This window comes from Centropristis striata, chromosome 1 (assembly GCF_030273125.1).
Source record: "Centropristis striata isolate RG_2023a ecotype Rhode Island chromosome 1, C.striata_1.0, whole genome shotgun sequence".
Classification (NCBI taxonomy): Eukaryota; Metazoa; Chordata; class Actinopteri; order Perciformes; family Serranidae; genus Centropristis; species Centropristis striata.
The window spans coordinates 33815608-33839045 of record NC_081517.1 but is presented as its reverse complement, the minus strand read 5'-3'; the positions used below and the strand labels follow the sequence as shown (position 1 = coordinate 33839045).

General features: G+C 39.6%; 1 protein-coding gene across 2 annotated transcripts in view; it reads right to left on the bottom strand.

Moving 5' to 3' along the window:
• Window positions 1-23082, bottom strand: part of rab11fip4b (RAB11 family interacting protein 4 (class II) b) — a 42639-nt gene extending 19557 nt beyond the window's left edge. For both annotated transcript variants that reach the window (XM_059339529.1, XM_059339537.1), the window contains exon 1: window positions 22652-23082. In XM_059339529.1, the coding sequence (XP_059195512.1) occupies window positions 22652-22729 (78 nt within the window). In that variant the 5' untranslated portion in view covers window positions 22730-23082. The remainder of the gene's footprint in view (window positions 1-22651) is intronic.
• Between the last annotated feature and the right edge of the window lie 356 nt (window positions 23083-23438).

Genomic DNA, 23438 nt, shown 5'->3' with positions numbered 1-23438 from the left:
GTCTCCTTCATACACACACACACACACACACACACACACTGACTTCTCATCCTGAGCAGAGCTTACACCAAAAGGGTGTTAGGAAACGTCTAAATATACAAATAACAAAAATGTTTGGTAACGCTTTATAATAAGGTCCTTAATAACCATTAATTAACAAGTAATAAGGCATTGTAGCCTGCTTTAAATCCGGTAGTTGCAAAAAGCATCGTTAACTTATAGTTAACTTAAAATAGATGAGCACTAAAGTATATTTTAATATCAATAGCCAAATAAAATAAGATTAATAAAGGCATGGCAAAGACGTAATGGGTGGGTCATGGGTGTTTGTAATGCCATTATTAACACTTATATAAGCTTATAAACACACAATAATGTTAATAAGCATCTTGTAAGGACTTACAAGGGCCTTATTACTTGTTAATTAATGGTTATTACAAGGACCTTAATATAAAGCGTTACCAAATATTTTAATGGAAAGACTCTCTATAGATGAATATCAATAATATAATCTTTTATGCTGCATTAGAGCAGTTCACTGTCTGTCTTTATATCTGGATAAGGTTACAGTAGTTATAGGACTCATATCCTTCTTTCAAACACTGTTTGATACTTTGACATGATGGTAAAATCTATCAGTAGGAATGCTGATAATGCTGATAATACATTATGTCCTACACTTATAATACTTTATAAACCGTATAAGTTGCCATGCATCCTTATAAAGTTTATAAAGAGTTTTATCAAGCCTTATAAATACATTACAAATGTCTTATGAAATGCATTACAGACATGGCTGTTATAGAGTGTTCCCATTTTAACCATGTAAACCTAAATAATCAAGTAATAAAACGTGATTTATATTTGATTCTTACTTTAAAAAAGCCTAAAATTAGTTGTGGAAGTTTTTACGGTCTAGGTTGGCATTAAATGAAGTAAATCCAACTTTTAAGACAGAAAAAAAAGGGTGGGAGTTAAAAGTTAAAGTAAAAATTGCATTGCATAAAACTTGAATTTTCTATCAAACAGGAAGTATTTGACATAATGGGAGAGGGTACAGAGCCAAGCAAAGTTGGTCCCAAGTGTCCTATTAAAAAGAGAACGCTTGTGAAAAAAAATGAAATGAAAAAACAAAGTGTGCAATAATAGCTTATTGAGCTTGATTAAAAAGAGAGTTTGTGCATGAAGATCCAAATGAAAATACAGTAAAGTCTCTTCATTTGCACTTTTGATATGGTTTGGAAATTACAAATATTATTGCAGAAATTTAAATTCTGTTGGCGACTGTTTAGAGCTGATTTTCTTTTCATATCTGCATAGTGTATATTCAGTATATTTGTTTACATCCCTTTTCCATGCCCAACCAACTAAACACACACACAAACCTGTCAGCATGTGTACAACTAAATTAAAAAATACTCATTGAACTCAAAACCTGAGGCTCTGCACTGTGACAAAGAGCCACCGTGGGGTTTGGAGCTGAGTCACAGAGAACAAAACGAAGGATAAAGGTCTCTTTAGCATTCCTCAGACCAGTCTTCTTATTTCCCTGCAGCAGAATAAAAAAACAGTGTGAGGCGAGGAAACAGGCAGCTCCCCCCTCTGTGCTCCGACACAACAACTCAGAAAACTGAACACAGCGGGGGAGTTTGACACCTGTTGTGCTTGTTCTGAGGAATAAAGAACAGTTTTTTTTTCATATGTAGTTGTGGCTCACATAATATAAACAAATAATGTTAGAAGAACTTGTCAAAATGCAGAACTAAGCCCCTCAACATGGGTTGAGATGATGAGAAATGCTTATGCATAAATTTACATTAAGCAGAAATAATAATCTGCAAAGTAACACATTTTCTACTTGATAAAGCAACTATATTCAGTAATAATGAATTCCTCTTACTCTTCATATAGTTATAAATAGCTTAATTTTAATTAACTACATAACTATGCTACACTAATACAATATGTAAAGGTTGTATTTAATTTTAATTATTTAAATTGCTTTATTTGCCTTTTATGAAGGACAGAAGCCGGCAAAATCTAAATTTAATAAATAAATAAACTACTTAGTAAATAAATCAATATGCCAAATTCACAAATAATATAATATAATATAAATATAAAATAACAATAAATTAACATTAACATTAATTAATTGATAAAATGTGACATAAACTAATATTTCTGATATATAAAAAATACACAAATACAATTTTGGGGAAATAAATGCAAAGGGACAGAAATAAACGAATAAATAGCTAGGTAAATAACAGGGAAAATTAAAAAGAAATTAATACAAAGGTCAATAAAAAAAGAAGAAAATTAAAACAGAAATAATTTATGTCAACTATATCAATTAATTAAAGCACACATTTACTTTTAACACGTTAGGTACATTTAATAGCATATTGTGACTGCTTCTGTCCACCATTAACACTCTGTTCAGAAAGAGACATGCACTGCAAAAAAGCCAACTTGTTTTTTTTTGGCCTAAAACAGTGATTTAAGTTGGTAAAACTTGGAAATATAAATTACTGACATTTAGGGCAATAATGTAAGTTAGCACAACAAAGGAAGCCAGTTGTATGCTCAAAAACAAGTTGGTGAGTTGTTGTTACTTATATCTTAAAGTTGGGGTTCAAAACAAGGGACAATAGTTCTGCTAACTCTTATTTCTTTGTTGTGAAATTCGGTCATTAGCGAAAGCTAGCGGCTAACTGATGCTAGCGGCTAACTGATGCTACCGGCTAACTGATGCTAGCGGCGCTGCTTGTTACAGCTACAAGAGTAGCCATTAGCGTATCAATGCTAACTCAAAATTGTGGTCACATTAGCTGACGTTTCATATCAATTTTATAGAAGTTTGTTGCCTTGAAATTTCGAGTTCACCCAACTTTTCTTTTTTTGCAGTATGATGGACATTGAGCAGCCAGTCACGAACCACCTTTAGGACAACAGAAGCACATGTGCCGTCATTTAAACTGCCAAAGAAAGCTTTTCTGACAGCTGTTGTTTCAGGCAGAGACACTGATGGACAGCAACATACTACTTTGCACCCTGCCAGTCACTCTGAGCTGCTTTGATGAGAACCGTAAAGAAAGTGATGATGGAGGGAGGAGGTGTGTGTGTGTGTGTGTGTGCAGTTTGCCTCTACCTTCCTGCTCAGAACGGCCTGGGGGCTCTAACTGCCAAAACATGAGCCGACAGAGTGTTTTGAGTTGCTCTATTCCCCGGAGCACAAACACAGCTGGCCTGCCAAACAGAGTCCAACCTGCCCGTGGCTTTGAACCGAGAACGCCAAAATCTGCTGCGCTTTTAACTGTCTGAAGCCTGACACGCCTTCACATCACCCTTAAGCCAAAGCAGGACTTTTATCACTATTTAATGTTTGCTTGAGCCATTTCAGCTCTGTTACTGACGATTTATCAGCAGCTTTCATCAGGTGAATAAATATAAGATTGTCTGAAGCCTTTAACTATACCATAGTAGACCCGGGTTTACAAACATCTACTTTATACTATAGTGTTTTTGTTTTGGAGGACAATATATTACGGTATCAATAGCATTTAAAAAAATATTTAGAGCTAGTTTATTTGGAAGTTAGATGTGTGCAGGAGATTGTTTGCAACTTTTGATCTGCTCCTCCCTCTTCTTAACACCTGTCTCATGAAATATACTGTATGTAAAAAGTTCCTTGGGTCAATAATACAATAAAACCAAGCTCACATAGGGCTGTCATCAACTAAAGAAATTCTTAGCCAACTAACACTAACACGATTTTGTCAACAGATCCGTTCCACTAACAATTGTGAAATTTAACACTTTGAATCTCCTTTTTTTTTTTTTTTTTACTGATATTGTGCTTGTAAGTTTCTTGGAAATAAGTCATTCATCGTCAAAAAAAGACTAATCAACTGAAGATAGTCAACTCCAAAACAACTGATTTGTGGTCTAATCGACTAAGACGGAGCAGCCCTAAAACGTTTAATACCCACAAACTAATAAACCAAATAAGAATCCAGATTTCAATCTTATAAATATTAGTAAATTAAGATGATCACTTCTAATGTGTCCAAATGCATCACAGCACTGTATTAACTGAAAGAGAAATTACACGTAGTTGTGCTTTAAGCAACATTTACATCCAAGGATTATAAAGACTTTATAGCATTTCTCTGCACAGCATGTGAGCTGTTCAACATGTTTTTTTTCATATATTTAAATAAAATAGGAAAAAGATGTGCGATCTCTCTGTGAGTCTGTTGCTGCAGGGTCTGACCTAGTTAAAACACAGACATCCCATCTCTCCTGCTTCTCTTTCCACCCTCCCAGGTGAGCCTGATGTCAGAGAAGAAAAAGATGGAGAGATGAAGAAGACAAAAGAAACATTCTGTCTCCTTTTTCTGAGATGAGAAATTCAGGTTGAGTGAACAGACCTGTGCTCTGTGTTTGTGGTTCAGTCTAGTCTGGTGATGTGGTTTTCTTTAGGAAGTCAATGTGAATGTTTACATGTTTGTGTCTGTACGTACCTAAAAGAATGTACCGAATAGTTTAAAGCTTCATTTGTGATTAAAAAAATTCTAAATCGACATTTGAATACATTTTTGCATGTCTATTAATTATTTTTAAGTCTGTATTTCTGCATATTTGCAGGCTGAACTAATATTATATTAGTATTATACTACTGGCAGAATTATATTCCACTGATGGCTGCAAGGAACTTGTACTTGTACGATCCAAACATGTCCTCCAACTCCAGAGGATTTTAAAATCCAAAAGTCAACATTTATTCAAAAAAGATATATGTAATAATTTCCAAAATGTTTTTATGTAACAAAATATTTTGCCCTAGTCCACTCTTTGCTGTTTAGCCTCTCAGAAACATTTTTATAGCGGTCAAAGAACTGTTTGCTCTCTTGTTGGTACCCACAAAGGGAGACACTCACATATAGCTTATGAGTTATACTTATTAAAGAAAGTTGATTTAATAAAAAAAAGACGTCAAGAGAGTTACTTAATCCATGCCTCATAAAATATGATGACGGAGATTTGAGGCATCATTCAAAAACCTCAATAGAAGCTTCAAATGTACACACAGCCACAAGTGTATATGTAAATCCGCTCTTTGTTCAACTACCCCCTAAGCACAGCCGTGTCCAGGAGCTGCATCTAAAGATGAGCTTCTACATATCTGCAATCCTCACTGAATTACACTGACATATTTATTACATGTCATTAAGTACTTATAATGTGTGGCTTAATAAGCATATGCACTCTATAAACGTATACAAGTGGAGTCAGGCACAAAGATTGTAGGTATGTAGTGTTGTTGTGCAACAGTTGTGCAGCATGAACAGTTAACACGGGGTAAAGAAGAGGCTCTAACAACCAGGCTCTCAGGGAAGAATGTATTATTTACATCCACTGCAGCGGCAATAGAAATGTAAGAAGGGAGTAGAAAAAAGATAAAGGGACAGAAAATAAAGGCCACTTCTCTACAGGAGACTGAAGAGAGAGGGATCACTACATGTCAAGTGGAGAGAAATAAAAGAGAGATGGTAGAGCAGAGAAAAGTCCAGAGACAACTGAAACTAACTTAAATACAAGCACTGCTATATAAGTGTGCAACACAAACACCTCAACTTCAGAAATCTTTTTTCAGTAACTGGCAAATACTTTGACTTCCTACTTAACTTTCGGTTCAGTTTTGGCAGCAACTTTAGTTTTTCAGCAGTGCAGAAATGGTTTATGTAACATGAATGATGAAACCAATCACAGCATGTGGACACAGTCCTGAAACTCAAAATGTTGAGTAATGTATTTGTCATGCTGCAGTTGTTGAGCAACACAGTGGAAGATAACAGCATTGATGTAGCTGCAGTCAGAGACAGTTATACAGTTTAAGTTAATTTTATACTTTGAGTCAATAATTAAATAATTTACTTTAAAAGGATCATATTTTTGTTAATAATATATTTTAAGTTCATGCACAGACAGGGAAAGATGTGTATTCCATAGCGGAACTAATGTTGTTGTGTTGTATAGGGGTGGGGCATTATTTAGACGCACTCTACACAGCACACGAGTAACAACGCACCTTGCATGTTAATTAAAAGATGACGATAAGAAGATGTTGAATAATGATACAGAGTGAATAAGACCCGACTTTGAAGTTTCCTTTCTTACTCCCTTTTGAGTTAACGCGGCCAATGAGGTATGTTTACGTTATGTTTACATTATATACACATGTTTAAGATGCTCACGGAGTAACGTGGTGCGCTAATTGCGTTTCAATTTATGTAAAATGTAAACAAAGTATATTATTATTTTATTAAGTAAATCGAGTACATTATGTAAGGTATTTTTATGTTTGAATATATTTCTTTAATGTTATTCTCTATGGAAAATGCTTTGTATTATATGGAAAATGCTTTGTATTATATGACACTCACTTTATGATTTGTTTATTTAATTTATCTAGTTCTCACGGCATGACGGCGATGTGCAAATAAATGCCCGTGCATAAAAGTAACGACTTGTGTTCGTGATTTCAACTGAGGGAGTAACAGTGAGAACTCAGCCTGCTCCGACACAAGTGATGAGATGATCTTCTGCACCAGTTGTGGAAAGAGCTGCAAATGAGTTTCATCGAACTCTAGCGTCGAGCAGACATAAGACTGTGCATACGCCGGTAACATAAGCAAGTGGCAAAGAGTTCAACAGCATCGCGTGGTTACACCAAGGATAAGTAACACATTCAAAACAAGTTGAATGTTAAGAAGTGGAGTAGCCTCGTTAACTGCTTTAAAGGGACTATAAGTGCCAAAAGTTCAGTGTTATGGTGTTATGTGTTTCTAAGTTAAAGTCAATGCTGATTTCATTCATACTGAGTAATTTGAAGTGTGAATAACATTTAAAGGGGCGCTATAAGTATCAAAGTGGTAAAGTGTTAAAGAGTTACGTTACTAAGTGCCTGTTGATGCTGGATTTACTGTAGTTACACCTTTATTCAGTTACAGTATGAACACTATTTGTGTAAATTGCTAAGTAGTTAAAAAGGGAAGTGTTCTTTGTGCATTGCAAGTGAAGATAAGCGCATTTGTATTGTGTAAGGGTGTTCATGACACATTAAGTCACTCTAAAGAGTAGAAGGCTAAGTTAATTGCAATTAGAGGCAACTTATACTATAAGCTGTTTAGCAACATTTAAGCTAAGTTAGATAATTAACTAGTTATGTACAAACAATATTGAAGATGTCTGAGTATGAGTATGCACCTAATAAGTGGGACTTTGACAGTAAGGGTGAAGCTGTAGGGTTACAGCAGCAGTCTACAGCCCAGGATAATGAAACTTTAGACACAAACATATCAAAAGAGATGGACCTAAGCGCAGAAGCACAAGCTGCTGCGAAAGAAGGACCACGAAGGAGTCAGAGAACCCCAAAACTTACTGAAAAGGGTCAAGCACTCTATGATGCCAAATCCAGAAGCCTTCAGCATCGCTTCGTAATTAATTATGACAGATGGAAAGCTCTTGCTAAGGAGGTTAAGAAAGCACTCCAAGGATCACCCTCAAGTGAGATCCTACAAGACCTCATGACCAAAATCCGCTGTGCTTCAACAGATGTAAAAGGAGTTTATGAAGACTTGCGCCAACACATGGTTCCTGATGGGGAGACCCGACGACGAGTAGACACTTGTCACGCTGTCACAATGCAGATCTTGAACTATGCATGGAACCATCAAGAGAAAGATAAGGGTCAAGAACTTCATAAAGAGCAAGTATGCTGGGCTGATATGAGCTCTGTATTCTCATCATCAACATCTCAGAGGCTCAGTGCAAGCATAAAATCAAGACATTCAAGTCTGGCCTCTACTAAGAAACAAGAAGCTGAAGCAGAGCTAGCTGCAACTCAAGCTACTTTAAAGGTCCTAGAAGAAATGGAACTTGAGAAACAAGAGCTTGAAAATCTTGAAGCCGAGAATAGACAGAGGCTTGCGCTACAAGAAGCAGAAAATGCTGCAAGAAAGAAGGCATTAGAAGAGAAGCGCAGACAGATAGAGCGCTTAGAGACAGTTAAGAAGATGAATGCTGCAAAAGCACGACTGCAAGTCTACCAACAAGAAGTTGGTTCAGACGAAGAGATATCAGAGTTGCTCCATGATTGTAAGCTTACGCAGGAGAAGCCTGCACCGAACCCAGGAAGTTTGTCAGTACATCATACTGTACCACCACAAGGTGCTGCTTATGTACAACCTGCTGTGATGACACAAGCTGCCACAAGAGGGCAACCTTCTGCTAATGTTCATCAGGAGGATAGCACTACAGCACTGGCTAAAGCAATAGCAGAGTCCATAAATGCAAGCCGGCTTCCAGTACCAGAGCCTTCTGTTTTCAGTGGAGACCCACTAAGGTACAAAGACTGGAAAATGTCTTTCCAAACATTGATAGACCGAAAGAATATTCCAGTAAATGAGAAGGTCTACTACCTCCGCAAGTATGTTAGCGGACCTGCAAGGAAAGCCATTGAGAGCTACTTCCTGTTAGGCACAGATGAAGCCTACTATGCAGCCTGGGACATCCTAGAAGAAAGGTACGGAAGTTCCTTCGTGATCGCTAAAGCCTTCAGGGATAAGCTCACTGCATGGCCAAAGATAGGACCCAAGGACAGCACTGAACTAAGAGAGTTCTCAGACTTCCTTCGAGGTTGTCAGGCTGCAATGTCTCAGCTTAAGAGTCTTGAAATCTTAAATGACTGTGGTGAAAACCAAAAAATGCTCAGCAAGCTTCCTGATTGGTTAACTGCCAGGTGGAACAGAAAGGTCATTGAGATTGAAGAAGCAAGCCAGGAATTCCCTAGCTTCAGTCAATTTGTTGACTTTGTCACAAAAGAAGCCAAGATAGCTTGTAACCCAGTGACCTCACTTCATGCTCTGAAGTCTGGTGATGGTGAAAAAATGAAGACACCAAAGACTCGAACCGTTGGTGCAAAGGTATTGGCGAGTAACTCTGAAGAAGGTCCAGATGTTAAAGAGTGTGTCTTTTGTGAGAAGCTAAACCATGGCATCCAGACATGTCGAAAGTTCATGAACAAGTCTATAGCAGAACGAGTCAAGTTTGTGCAAACGAAGAAATTGTGCTTTGGATGTTTAAAAACAGGACACCATTCAAAGAACTGTGAACGGAGAAGTGTCTGTGACACATGTAAAAGGAAACACCCAACATGTTTACATGAAGACCGTACTAAGGAAGACGGAAAGAAAGAACAACGGGTTGACGAACGTAAAGAGAGTGGGAAACACTCAAAGGAGAAGGACAGAACAGATTCTAAACAGACCCATGAAGCGTCTTATGAAGCCACATCTAACCGGGTGGTTCAAGACATGAACTGCACCTATACATCCACAGTTATTCCAGTCTGGCTGTCCACGACAAGTAACCCAGAGACTGAGGTTCTCGTATATGCACTTTTGGACAACCAGAGTGACACCACCTTCATCTTGCAAGAGAAGGCAGAAACTTTGGACACGCAGAAAGAGTCTGTGCATTTAAAACTCTCCACATTGTCATCCCGAAGAGCTGTCATTCCAAGTCAGAAGATTACTGGGCTGCAGGTCAGAGGCTTTTATTCATCGAAGAAAATCCCTCTCCCAGTAACCTATTCAAGAGAGTTTATTCCTGCCAATCTAAATCATATTCCTACACCCAAGACAGCAAGGGCATGGCCACACCTAGAGCACCTTGCCGAAGAGATTGCACCTTTAATCCAATGTGACATTGGTTTGCTCATAGGTTACAATTGTTCTCAAGCCTTGCTGCCAAGAGAAATTGTGTCAGGCAAAGACAATGAGCCGTTTGCTCAAAGAACGGACCTTGGCTGGAGTATAGTCGGCTGTGTCAATCCCTGTGTCGACTATGGCGATGCCATTGGAAGCAGCCACAGCATCTTTGTGAGACAAGTGACACCGCATCTTGAGTCACCTACTCATCTAACAAGTGAAGTCCGATACATTTGCCGAACACAAGTCAAGGAGTTAGTCACTCCGCCAGATGTGATAAAGGTGCTCGAGTCAGACTTCACAGAGAGAACCGTTGAGGATGCTCACTTCTCTCAAGAGGATTTCCGCTTCATATCAATAATGGAGGAAGGAATCAGAATGAAAGCAGATGGTCACTGTGAAATGCCTCTGCCATTTAAGGAAGACAGGCCAAGTCTACCAGACAACAGGAAATGTGCGGATCACCGTCTCAAGTGTTTGAGAAAACGATTTGAGAAGGACAAGCAGTACCATAAGGATTATGTAACCTTCATGAGCGAAACAATAGCTCGCGGGGATGCTGAAAAGGTACCAGAAGATCAACTTGACAAGAGCCCTGCATGGTACATCCCGCACCATGGGGTGTATCACCCACAAAAACCAGGGAAAATAAGGGTCGTGTTCGATTGTTCAGCGAAGTTTCAAGGTGTGTCGCTGAATGATCACCTGCTTACCGGGCCAGAAATGACAAATACTTTGATAGGTGTCCTCTGCCGGTTCCGCAAAGGTCCAGTAGCGATAATGTGCGATATTGAACGCATGTTTCATCAATTTCACGTAAAAGCAGAAGACCAAGACTATTTGAGATTTCTCTGGTGGGACAATGGGGACTTTAAAGCCCAACCATCAGTCTACCGGATGAGAGTGCACTTGTTTGGGGCAGCCTCATCGCCTGGCTGCGCAAACTATGGCCTCAAACATGTTGCTATCCAAGGGCAAGGTCACTTCAATGAAGCATCCATTCGCTTCATTGAAAGAAACTTTTATGTGGATGATGGACTGACAAGCGTGTTCACAACAGATGAAGCAATACAGTTGGTCAGTGAAGCAAGGCAGCTTTGTAGCGCTGGCAAGCTACGTATTCACAAGTTTGTTTCCAACCGCCAAGAGGTACTTGCATCAATCCCCAAAGAAGAGTGTGCTGAAACGGTACGAAATCAAGACTTAGCTTTGGGTGAGCCTCAAATCGAGAGAGCGCTAGGTGTTAAATGGTGTGTAGCTTCAGACCAATTACAGTTCAGAGTGATTGTGAATGAGCGTCCACTCTCTAGAAGGGGTGTTTTGTCAACAGTTGCCTCTATCTATGACCCGCTAGGCTTTGTAGCTCCTTTCATTTTGGTCGGGAAGCAAATACTTCAGCAGATGTGCCGAGACAAGATGGGGTGGGATGACCTGCTACCTGATGACCTTCGGCCACAATGGGAGGAATGGTTGTTGGATCTACAGAACCTAGCTGATGTCAAGATTCGGCGATGTTACCTTCCAGAAGGTTTCAGAGAAGTCCAAAAATACGAACTTCATCACTTTTCCGACGCAAGTGTCACAGGGTATGGAGAATGTACATACCTCAGGGCAATCAGTGCATCAAAACAAATCCACTGTACTTTGGTCATGGCCAAGGCAAGAGTGGCCCCCACAAAGGTCACCACGGTGCCACGACTTGAGCTGTCAGCAGCTGTTGTTGCTGTTCGGACAAGTGACATGCTTAAAAGAGAGTTAGAAATGAAAGATGCCAAGGATTTCTTCTGGACGGACTCAAAGGTCGTTCTGGGATATGTCAATAATGACGCCAGGCGGTTTCATGTTTTTGTTGCGAACCGTGTCCAGCGCATCAAGGACAGTACAAATCCAAGCCAATGGAGACATGTGGCCTCTGAAGAAAATCCTGCCGACCATGCGTCGAGGGGTCTCAAGGCAAAGGAGTTGATTGCATCCAACTGGTTTACTGGTCCAGATTTTCTCTGGTGTGATGAGCTTCCCAGTGGAGATATTAAGGTGGGAGAAGTTGCAGATGAAGACCCAGAGGTTCGTAAGGCTGTGGTACACAAGGTACACACTATGACAGCAGAAGGTTCATTGATTGATCGTTTCCTAAAGTTCTCCAGTTGGACGAGGCTGGTCAAAGCCATCGCAAGACTTGTGCGACGTGCCAAGGAGCTGAAAGGGTTGGCATCAAGAAACAATGAAGCTACAAGTCTTGAAGAGAGAAAGGATGCAGAACTTACCATCATAGGCATGGTCCAACAGGCAGCCTTCTTTGATGAAATCCAAAGTCTTCAAGACAAAGGGAAAGTAACAACCAAAGGCAAAACCAGTAAGCTGCACAGATTGGACCCCTTCGTGGATGAACATGGTATCCTCAGGGTGGGAGGTCGACTAGAGCACGCTGCTTTGCACCCCCACATCAAGCACCCAGCAATCTTGCCAAAGACCTGTCACGTATCAAAGTTGCTGATAAAGCACTACCATCAGCAAGTGCAACATCAGGGACGTGGTATAACAATGAACGAGCTACGGTCAAATGGCATCTGGATAGTTGGATGTAGTCATTCTGTGTCATCCTGTATCTACAAGTGTGTCAAGTGTAGAAGATACAGAAGGCCCACTGAAGAACAGAAAATGGCAGACTTACCCCGTGATCGTATGGAGACAGCTCCTCCCTTTACGTATTGTGGGATGGACTGCTTTGGTCCATTCTATGTCAAGGAAGGAAGAAGGGAACTAAAGCGGTATGGCCTGCTATTTACTTGTTTGTGCTCTCGTGCGGTGCACATAGAGCTTCTTGATGACATGACAGCTGACGCCTTCATCAATGCTCTTCGTGCCTTTATTGCACTACGTGGAAATGTCCGACTACTTCGATCAGACCAGGGCACTAACTTTGTTGGTGCAAGACGTGAACTCCTCGAAGCTGTAAAGGAGATGAACCAAGAGTGCCTAAAGCAACTAGGCTGTGAGTTTGTCATGAACCCTCCATCAGCAAGCCATATGGGTGGGGCCTGGGAAAGGCAAATCAGAACAATAAGAAGTGTGTTGACATCCATTCTGGATCAGTCTTCTCGGAGACTTGATGGTTCGTCTTTGAGGACTTATTTCTATGAAGTTATGGCGATCATAAACAGTCGACCTTTAACAGCACACTTACTCAATGATCCAGCTGGACCGCAGCCACTTACCCCCAATCACATTTTGACAATGAAGTCTTCAATAGTCTTGCCACCACCTGGAAAGTTTGTGAAAGAAGACCTTTATCTTCACAAAAGATGGAGGAGAGTGCAACATTTAGCCAACGAGTTTTGGTCTAGATGGAAAAAGGAATACCTGTTGAACCTGCAACAGAGACAAAAATGGCACAAGACACACAGAAATGCAAAGATCAATGATGTGGTGATTGTGCGAGACGATGCTGTTCCAAGAAATGAATGGAAGCTGGCTAAGGTCACTCAAGTGTACCCTGATGATGATGGATGTGTGAGGAAGCTACAACTGATGATCAGTAACGCAGCACTAGATGGACAAGGGAAACGACTCATTAAACCAGTCTTCCTAGAGAGGCCCATCCACAAGACAGTTACCCTGCTTGAAGCTGAGTAGTATGTAATACTGCCTGCTCACAGTTCCTTGTTATAGATTTCATAAGTTCATTAGAGAAATCACCAGTGATTTGGTGGGAGTGTAGCTGCAGTCAGAGACAGTTATACAGTTTAAGTTAATTTTATACTTTGAGTCAATAATTAAATAATTTACTTTAAAAGGATCATATTTTTGTTAATAATATATTTTAAGTTCATGCACAGACAGGGAAAGATGTGTATTCCATAGCGGAACTAATGTTGTTGTGTTGTATAGGGGTGGGGCATTATTTAGACGCACTCTACACAGCACACGAGTAACAACGCACCTTGCATGTTAATTAAAAGATGACGATAAGAAGATGTTGAATAATGATACAGAGTGAATAAGACCCGACTTTGAAGTTTCCTTTCTTACTCCCTTTTGAGTTAACGCGGCCAATGAGGTATGTTTACGTTATGTTTACATTATATACACATGTTTAAGATGCTCACGGAGTAACGTGGTGCGCTAATTGCGTTTCAATTTATGTAAAATGTAAACAAAGTATATTATTATTTTATTAAGTAAATCGAGTACATTATGTAAGGTATTTTTATGTTTGAATATATTTCTTTAATGTTATTCTCTATGGAAAATGCTTTGTATTATATGGAAAATGCTTTGTATTATATGACACTCACTTTATGATTTGTTTATTTAATTTATCTAGTTCTCACGGCATGACGGCGATGTGCAAATAAATGCCCGTGCATAAAAGTAACGACTTGTGTTCGTGATTTCAACTGAGGGAGTAACAATTGAACATAGGGAGAAGCTATTGTATTGCAATTACTGCTACAATACTGGCTGCTAGCGAGGTCAACAGATACAGTGTTTTTGAGTGTGCTACTCCAATTCTAACCTCCACCTTAAACCTGAATAACTAAACCGTCTTAGACTTAACTGATGTCACTGATGCGTGCAGCTGTAGTGTTTGTGAGTTCATGAGGTCACCAAATGGTATAAAAAGCAGAAACGGGCCGACCAAGGTGCGTGCGAAACCGAATGTAAACATGATGACTTTACAAACTTTAGGCAACAGCCTAATAAAGCTAGAGTCTTGTGTCCTATACTAAAATAATTTGCAGAATCTTGAGAAATGTATATTCTATTCTATGAATAATTGTTGAATTAGAAGTTCATTATATAATAATAGAGCATATATTGGTGTCCCTCAAGCAGCACGATCTCATGCTTCATTATTCATTAAGGCACATTATACAGGGTTAAATATTAATGTCCCATTCCTGACAAACTTTCTAGCAGATTTTGTCTCTTTGTCAATCATTCTTGGTTTGTTTTTGTCGCAAGTGGGACTCAAAGAAAGAGCATGATGGTGTTAAAAAGTCAGCATGAGAGCCTTTATTCACTTGATGATTTAACAGTGGAACAACCTTAAGCCCTCATGCACTGAGCAGGAACGCGTCTCAAAGTCCTGGAGTGCAGGGATTGGGCCTAAATTGTGTAAGAGAAACATTTGGAACAAAAGTGGGAGGCAGGTGGGAGGAAAAGGTGCATTCAGAAATATACTGTTAAGTTTTTCTCAGAGTCCTCCTGCTCATGTTCAGTTGCAATCTTATTTCCTCTGACGTGACCCGTAGTCAAATCATTTAACCATTCAAATACATGATGCAAATTCCTCATGGACATACTGTACATATCCCAGTGCTCAATCAGTAAAGGTTATTCTTGGGAAAATGTACTTGTCATTCATAGGAAACTAAATGTATAATGTACAATGTGTTGTTCTAGAGGGCATGGGCAAATCTTATCATTTTATTTGATGGACTATTGTCCAAAAACCCTTTATAATTATCTTCTGAAAAATATCTAAAAAATAGTTTCTTTCTCATCATTGTCTTCACTCTGACATCCAGTAAACACAATGATTTACACTTTTTTCCAAATTAGAACCAGAGTCAACTTAACTGGCCAAGTATTTCGACTCTGGTCTTCAGTAACTAATAGATGCACGTACACACAATGCCAATATGCTCGTGTTCACAACACAAGTTTACATGCACACACATACACACGGAGAGTGACAGGCACTGTGACATAAACTAATTACTCACTGAAATGCCAATTAGTTTGAGGTTAGCGTTCAATCTCAAAGTCATCAAAGGCCGACACTCTTTATCAGGTTGGACAACAACAACGACAGCAGCAATGTTGTTGTTGCAGTCATCATTAAATAGACAGACTCCCGATCCAGCTCTCCTCACACTCCTTTAGTCTATGCTGAGTGCTGAGAGTCAATACCAGTTTTAGTGCTGAACAAATCATTAATCTGCTCTTCTCTGGCACAGCCGAGAATTATGTGGATGACGATGCATTTCATGGCCCTATTGATCTACATGTAAAAAAGAGTTAGAAGACGGCTTTGAACCTGCCAGAACATGGCAGGACAACAAAGGTACAACCTGAATATCTTCATTTCTCAGACGAAAATTAAATCATACGCTTATTTTTGTTTTTGTTTTCAACATTTATGCTGAGTGGAGTCCCTCAGAGGTCGATCTTTGGACCAGTCCTTTTCTCATTGTACATGCTTCATCACTTGTTCAGCAGCTCTAAAGACGTGTCATATCACTTAATGCTGATGATGCATGAATGTATTGTTCTGCCAAACCCAATAACCAGAATAAACTGTCCTACCTCCATGATGGCTTTGCCGCCATCAAATTAAGTGCAGTCCAGTCTATGACTTTTGATCATCATGTTGCTAAGCTTGTCCAGTCTTGTTTTGCTCAGCTGTACGAGTGTTTTCGTAAAAACTATAAGTTCACACTTTCTCCTTACTTCTCCTGTCCCGATTATACTTCCTGTAAAATTCAGAATAAACTAAAAGAACATGTTGATGACATAAAAGGCTCTGCATAATGTTGCTTCCAGTTACAATTCTGATCTCCTCGTTTTTAATTCTACTCTACTATACTCCAACTGCAAAACAAAAGGTGATCGCACCTTTGCTGTTTTAGCTCCGAACCTTCTGGAATCATCTCGTCCAATCTGATTTGCTGAATCTTTGGAAAGTTTTTTTTTTTTTAAATCTGCAAAGGCAAGCCTTTTTATAGATCTCCATCCCTGTCTTATGTTTGGTTAATTTTAGCTTGTTTTTAAATTATTATTTTATTTTACTGTATTAACTAATAGTGTGCGTGTGCATGTGAAGCTTTACTTTTACAGACTTTGTGGAACATTTTTGTGGTTTGTCATTTGAACAAAACTAGATTAAAGGAATTATACAGCTTAAAGGAGTTTCAAAAGGTGTTGTTTCTATTGTCTGTGTGTTGCATAACTAGTTGGACAGTTACCATCTTGTTGCTGTATACAGTCACTCAAAACAAGTGTTGAGCAAAAGAGCAGGGAGGAGAAAACAGAGTGCCACAGCAGAGTAGGGAGGGACTGGGAGAGCAGAAGCACGAACTGACATCGACTGGATCGATCCACACTGATGAAGCTTTGATTTAGTGTGAGTCAGCAGCAAAGGGACTAGAGGATGAGCAGAAGAGTGACAGACAAATTGAAAAAAAGGGAGAATATAGAGGATGGATCGGGGGGAGAGAAAAGAATGGAGGGCAGCAGAGAAAGAACAGCAGTCTCTCTCTGCTTGTGTTTGTCAGAGTGAGCTCAAGAGATAAGACGCGTTTCTCTGCAGAGGCTTTTTACATCTCTTTCTCGTTGTTCATTTCATTCTCTCTTACTCTGTTTCTCCTCATTCTTCTCAACCCTGAGCCGCTACCACACAAACATTCACCTATAAAGTGAATCGTTAAATGCTCCTGCTTTGATATTCAGCATTTGTGGATGCTTCTGTCACTCTAGAGCCACAGATCCCACCAGAAGGTATCAAGAGACTCTGGGACAGGAGAGCATAAGAGGCTTTACAGCACCTTAGAAAATATTATAATTCACATATGTGTATAAAAAAAGGCTGAAACAACTTGTCAATCACTCGTTTAGAACCACAATCAGATTTATTGAAAACTAGGATTTCATGTACAAGGTTTTTTTTAGGTGGATAAACATGATACATATACATACATATACACACACACACATATATATATATATATATATATATATATACATATATATATACATACATATACATATACATATATATACATATACATATATATATATATATATATATATACATATATATATATAAATAGAATTTTTAAAAATTATTATATTGTAATAGAAAAAATTATAATAAAAATATTAAAAAATACTATTTAAAATGTAAGTGTTGAATGAAAGTGCAAGACTATAAGGATAGAAAATAATACAATAATATTATAATAATTAATAATTGTTGTATTTAGTTTTATATATTTGTATTGTGGATTTATGTTTTTTACGATGCTCATTTTACAATGCCAAATCTCATTTGGATGTGCAATATTTTTTATTGTATGTAATTAAGTAATTGTGTTGTTATGTTGTTTATGTATTAAGTTGATTTCTTTGTGTCACGATTGCACAACAAAAATTTCCCTTTGGGGACAATAAAGTATATCTCATCTCATCTTAAAATAATCAACACATTAAACTATAATGGAATAATAGATAACTGCAAACTGTAATGGATACATAAAACCTTTAAATAGTCTTTAGTTGCTGAGTGATCATATCCGCACCTATGTTGATTGCTGCAAACCCACTTTTGCAAAATACCTGACCGTAAATACTGTGTGTGTGTGTGTGTGTGTGTGTGTGTGCGTCTCTATAGTAAGCAATACTCTTCCTACGCATGCACACACTCACACATTACACAAAAGGGAAGTAATGACTCATATTTCACGACCATTTTGTTAAGTCAACACTGTGTGAAACTTGCAGCAAAGTACACACACACACACACACACACACACACACACACGTCCAACTGAAATAAACACCTGGGACACCCCACTGCGAGAAAACCTCTCCTCCTCCTCCCTGCTCATTCATCTTTAAGTCAAAACTGTAAGTAAAACATCAACACTGGAGCTTTTGGAGCAGCCTGACACACACAACTACACATATAAAAACCCATTACCTCTATATGCTCTGCACAGGTTTCACTGACTAACACACGTTTGTTTTCACCTGAGTCATAACAGGTAGCCGATTTGATTACCAGGAATGCAAAGCTGGACAAAGGACACTGTAGGGAGGGACTGGATCGGCACACTGGAGACTGTGTGGATGTTTTCTCAATGAAACCCAGTTAGAAACACGCAAGAAACCCCAACAGGTGAAACATTGTGTGTGCCTGTTTTCTGTCTGAATCAAGTAAATGAACAGAAAATGTCCTTGGAAAGTAGAAAGACGAGAAAAGCAGGATCTTTTTTTGGGCATCAAGGGGGGGAATTTTAAGGTAAAAATAAGGACTCAGATCAGGTTTAGGAAAAGATTAGAAGGTTAAAACCAGGTCATGGTGACAGTTAATGTTAGCGGTTAACAAAAGTGTGTTGTCAGCCAAGATTCTGTGTTTCAAGTGTTTCAATCCAAACGTTTGCATGTGGGTGTGTATATACAGTAGGCCCGTTAAACAAGGAGAACTTGAAATGCACCCCTTCATTACGGGTGATTAAACTGTTCTATTACATTGTTTATGTGTGTATGTGTGAAGAAAATTCCCCGAGAACATGACAAGACAATTTACGCTCTATTACTGGTAGATCACAAAGCTGCGTGCAAAGCAATCGTTGTATTGTGCTGACTCCACAACATTAAGTCAAGGCTCTGCATGTGGAAGTGTGTGTGTCAGTGTGTGAATGTGTGGTATCAGAAAAAGACTGGTCCAAAAGTTAAAACAAAGCACTGCGTTGTTCGTTCTAATCCCCAATACTTGAGAGAGAGAGAGACGAGAAAGTAATAAGGAAGTTAAATGTTTGTGTTGGCACATGTTGTTAAAATCCAAATGTGGGCCAAACAACATCGCTGACATATTGAAGTGTAATTTAGAGAAGCTGCCACACTTAGTAGGCAGGTGTGAGCGGGTTTATTAGTACATTTGCTCCGTGCATGCCAACAACCTGTTCTGAACTCTTCGACAACTGCTTACAGAACCTTTGAACAAACACGCTACTGCTTCATATCCAAACAAGGAAGTTTGCATTCACCCACAGAGGTCAAACCAAAGTCACGAGTGTTTTGTTTTCAGCCCGACAACACACATCGTTACACAGCCCACTGAGGCTGCGACTCATGATTAATGTTGATCAGAAAACAGTGAAAAATGTCCCTAACCTTTACCCAGAGCCCAACATGACATCTTCTTGTTCAGCCCAACCAGCAGTGTAAAACCCAAATAATTTTACATCATTAATCCACAATGATATAAAACATGTTCCAGCTTCTGAAATGTGATGGATTGCTGCTATTATCTGAGAATTTTTGCTCAATAACTGACTGAATAACTAACTGATTATCAAACCTTTTTCTATTGAGGTCAACAGTCCACTGATTCAGCATTTGGGAAATGGTCAGTCATGTTTCTATGAATTATCACCATCACTAGCATTATTATCTCTCTGCCAATGAGGTTAAGTTTCCTGTTTGCTGGTTTGTTTGCCTGTTTGTCAGCAGGATTACGGTAAAACTACCGGCCCGATTTACATGAGAGTCAGTGGAAGGGCGTAGCTTGGGGCAAAAAAGACCCCATTACATTTTGGAGCAGATCTGAATCATGAGGTGGATACATTTTTGATTAACTAATATTCTTTCTTTTTGTGTCATGCACACAACGTGCCCAACCCTCACAGGTTTATGGGACAGGAAAGTGCAGTTGCAGCACCTCATCAGAAAATTATAGGTTATTTTAGAGCTCTTTCTTGAACAAAATATTCCATCTTCGCTTCAAAGCTTGATGAATAAAAACAGCTACACATAAGGTTCCCATCCTGAACGACAACTCAAGTTTTTCAAAGTAGTCCAGCCAAAAGAAATCAACATAAATGAAGGTAATTTTACAAAAAAGGCCCTCATGTCCTCGAAGACAAAAGGGAACAAAATATAACCTCATTCTCAATTTCACAGATCTCTCACAACAAACACAGTCTGTCCTCTACCCGAGTGGCATAAACCATGCCACTCTCTAGGACCAATGGTAATGTTCCTTAGCCTAACAGTGCACATCTTTGTCTTTTGTTTAAATGACTCACATCATTTTTTCATTTTTGTTAATGGTCTTGCTGGAGGTCTGCGTCCTACAAGTGCCCTTCTAGTCAGTAATTGCAGGAAGATGAATTAGATTCTTTCTTCAAGAAAAAGCACAACGCCCTGACTCATATGTAGCAGCGCAAACACTTCACTCTCAGTCTCATTTATTGTTTCAGTTTGTCCTCTCAGAGCCAAAGTGTGTTGTGTCTAGCGTGCTGATTGTCCTCTCTGTGTCATCGAACTCACATCCAGTGAAAAGAAAAGAAAGTCTTTCTTTGACAGGAGTGCTTTGTCTTTCTCTTAAGCGACTGTTTGTCAGCCCTCTCGCCGGCAGCCCTTGAATGGGGTGCACTTCAGTGTTCGTTAGCGGCAGACCCTCAGCAGGTGGTCAGGACTCTGCTTCTTTTCAGCTGCGATCTCTATGATTCAAATTCTGTATTCTGTTCTAACAACGACTCATTTAAACAATTTCGAAAAAAAGGAGAACAACAAATATAAAAAGCTCAGAGACAATATATATGAAAATGTATTATTGTTAAGAAGAATAGTTTTTTCTCTAGGGATTCTTCTTTCTTCTCTCTTTGTATCGATGTATCAGAAAGTATGACAGAAATCATCGTGAGGAGTGACTGTTCTAACTCCTGCAGATTAGCCTTCATTCATCCAGCACAGCTCAGCACTGCATGTTAATCTAGTTATTCTAGTCCTGGTGTACACACAGTGCACTGTCAAAGACTCTTTCCTCAATGTCAGTCTTGTTTGAGGAAACAGAAGAAAATTACTGTAAAATAGACTATTTGCCCTCAAGCAAAAAATATATTAGTACAAAATAACTTTCCTTTTTGTTCTTTCTCTGGGAACAATCAACAGATAATTTCCTGCTTGGCTGAAGGAGAGTAAATCTCATTATGTAATGTCCAGTCAGAGACCAGGAGCATTCACTGACTGTAGAGTCTGACGTCACATGTTGAAATCCCCACAATACAAATGAAACTCACCTTGCCTTTCTATTTTTAGAGTAATGAATTGATAATAGAAGGCACTCAAAGTACAGCAAGCATCAGTTGTCCTGTCAACAGCAAATATTTTGTTTTTGTTTGTTTTTTTAATTCTCTAGATGATCCAAATTACAGTGAAGCGTTTTTTTAAATGACTGAGTTTACTGAAATAATATTTACACCATCTAAAACGTTTTAGCCTTAAATTAAATTTGTTTTAATATAATTAAATCACTCCTTTGCCATGTTTATTATGCTACAGTACACCCACGTTTTCAGTGTGGCTGGTTCAAAATGGAACATGATTGTTTTGGTATGAACGTCCCTTTTTCCACTGAACTACATGCTGAATAAACAGACTGGAATAACTTGAATTACACTTTTAGAGCATGATGCTTTGAGATGTTACAAATTAGAGAATGAATCATAACAACCTACAATGTCTTACATTTTTGTGCCAAATATAATTCCTGTTAGACAACAAACCTGTTGTTCTCACATTTACACTCTGCCTCCATCCATCTATCTGTACCTGGACATGCTATATCTGTCCTGTTGCCTGCACACATCTTTTGATCTCATTCACTCTCTGTCATTCCCTCTCCTTGCAGCAACCCCGGTTTCCAATTAATCCCATTACCATCAGAGAGATGTTGAACCGCAACAGAGTCACCAGTGACTGAAGCAGGGAGAGAGAACAACACTGGAGAGTGGACGGGGATGAGACAAGAGCGAAAAACAGAGGAGACAGGACAGTGCAGCATGATGACACAGACACCAACAGCTGAGCCGGGCAGACAGGGAAGCTGTGAGGCAGGGTCAACACACACATTCAAACACAAACTAGGGGGGACAATGGACTCTGCGCTGGCCCCCTTTAACTCCCCAGTCCCCCCATTTAACACGTAAACTCTCCCTGCTTCCTTCATGTTTTCGCCCCTTCTTTCACTAAACCCCTCACGTCTCTCCATTGAGTCTTTTCTCTGTTTTGTTCTCATTCTGTCAAGTGATCTTTCATCACCCCCTATTTTCCAGCTGGTTGGGTGCAGTCTGGTTGCTTACCCCGTTTACTAGTGAGGGGAGTCCATGGTCAGCAGATCCCCTCTTTCCAACAGCAAAACCCTCATCCACTGAAGTCATCCACTGTTCCCTGTTCACCAGGGCTAAGTCCGTTGTGTTGGCTCACACACACACACACACACACCACCACACACACACATACACACACACACACAGGTGTTCCCTTCAAAGGCAAGAGAAGGAAGCGCCGGGATAGTCCAAAGGGTGAGTCCCTGTTAGTGGTATAGTCCAAACAGAGGCAGGATGTATCACTTTAAAATACTGCACCGGCTGCCTGGCTTCTCCTCCACCGACAGAGACAGCCGCTCTCTCTCTCTCTCTGTAACACGCACACACACAAACTCACACACACACACACAAGCACAGACTCTGCACCTCACACACTTTCCCTCTCTCGCTGACTGGTTCGCCGGCTGACTTGCATTCACACAGTGAGAGCTCTGATCAGGCAACAGTTGTTGAATTCATGGCCCCTCCTCCCCCTTCCCTCCCTCTTGCAGGCGGTTGCCTAGCAACTGGCTTCTGTGGGTGGGGCTTTGCAAGAGTCCTCACATTGCTGCACACTCTGCTCTCGGCTGCCGCCTACTCAGGCCACATTTGCATATCAAGCCCTGCCTGCCTCGGAGCAGAGTCTGTCTCTGCTGTTAGAAGAGGCCAGTGCCTGTGTGGGCCGAGGAGAGGGGGAGGGAGGTGATTGTTGTCACTTTAAACTGAAACAGTTTGTCTTCAGTGATGCAGCAGATTCCACAAGATGGGTCAAAAAGAAAAG